Raw genomic sequence first — 1516 nt, 5'->3', positions numbered from 1 at the left:
AATAAAAGACAGTTATAGCCAAGAAGAATTAAGAAATAGGTAGATTTAATTCAAAATTCTAAAAATTATAAATAATGACAACAACATCAGTGCATTACTTCTACATGAGGCTTTAGATTTACATGTACTGATCCCTGTGAGGCAGGGCAGGTGTCATGAGTCTCTTTTATTGATGAGGAAACAGATGCTCACAAAAGATGAGTGACTTACCAATATCATGCAAGCAAGAGGTGGCAACACCAAGCATCAGATGCTGTTCCTTCAACGCTGGCTGCTCATCCTGCAATGGTCTAACCCCTTCCTCAAGGCCCCTATCACCTCCCAGTTTCTCAAGCTATAAATGAGGGGGTTGAGCATAGGAGTAAGGACCGTGTAGAAGATAGAGACCACCTTGTCATGGCTAGGAGCCCGGTAGCGCTGAGGCCTCAGGTAGATAAACATGGCTGCCCCATAGAAGAGGGAGACAGCTGTCAGATGGGAGGAACAGGTGGCCAGGGCCTTTTTACGAGCCTGAGCAGAGCGCATGTGGAGCACAGCCCTCAGGATGTGAGCATAGGAGGCCACAATGATGGAGAAAGGAAGGAGGAGCATAAAAACACAGCAAGCAAAGAGCAGGGTGTCAAAAAGAGATGTGTCTGTACAGGCCAGTTTCAATAAAGCTGGAACCTCACAGAAGAAATGATCCACACTTCTTGAGCCACAGTAAGGTAGGCTCATGGCTGCCACCATCTGGATAATTCCATCTAGTATCCCAAAGGCCCAGGAACTCCCAGCAATCTGGAGGCAGACCCTCTGACTCATGAGGACAGGATAGTGGAGTGGGTGGCTAATGGCCACATAGCGGTCATAAGACATGAGTCCCAGCAAGAGCCCCTCAGATCCCACAAGAGAGACAAAAAAGCCAATTTGTATGCCACAACCCACAAAGGAGATGGACTTCCTGCCAGAGAGAAAGTTGACTGCCATCTTTGGTGTGATATTACAGACCAACATGAGGTCCATGAGGGAGAGCTGACTGAGGAAGAAGTACATGGGTTTGTGAAGCCGAGGATCTATATAGATGAGGAAGAGGAGGAGAACATTTCCACAGATGGCCACTGTGAAGACCACCATAACCACAGAGAAGAGGACAAGATCAGTCTGGCTATGAGAAAAGATGCCCAAGAGGATGAAGCCATCTATAGATGATTGGTTCAACCATATCCCCATGGCTCAGTTGTTCACAATCACCTGAGAACAGGAACAGAGAAATTCTGAGATTGAGTGACATGTCTTTATTTATCTTTGACTTCTTCAGTCAGTTGTATCTTTTGTAACACATCAAAGCCCAATAACATGTGCTCTGAGACATAAATAGGGTGATCTTTCATATTCCCATGATGTGGAGTATAGGATCTTTGCTAGCTTGTGAAATTGGGCACATATCTATATTTGTATGTATCCATATCAAAGATACTAGGAAATGAATTATTTTATGTGTCACTAGACAATTGGACAATCCTCTTTTAGCAGGAAA

General features: G+C 44.7%; 1 protein-coding gene across 1 annotated transcript; it reads right to left on the bottom strand.

Moving 5' to 3' along the window:
* Positions 1-261: 261 nt before the first annotated feature.
* On the bottom strand, positions 262-1209 carry LOC132027628 (olfactory receptor 2V1). Its single transcript, XM_059416404.1, has one exon. It carries the CDS (start codon positions 1207-1209, stop codon positions 262-264), a length of 948 nt encoding a protein of 315 aa, XP_059272387.1.
* Between the last annotated feature and the right edge of the window lie 307 nt (positions 1210-1516).

Source organism: Mustela nigripes, chromosome 12 (genome assembly GCF_022355385.1).
Source record: "Mustela nigripes isolate SB6536 chromosome 12, MUSNIG.SB6536, whole genome shotgun sequence".
In the NCBI taxonomy this organism is placed as follows: domain Eukaryota; kingdom Metazoa; phylum Chordata; class Mammalia; order Carnivora; family Mustelidae; genus Mustela; species Mustela nigripes.
This window is presented reverse-complemented; position numbering and strand designations above follow the sequence as displayed.

What these genes read in the sequence shown, in the direction of transcription:
- LOC132027628 (XM_059416404.1), bottom strand. Translation starts at nt 1,209, where the DNA reads ATGGGGATATGGTTGAACCAATCATCTATAGATGGCTTCATCCTCTTG.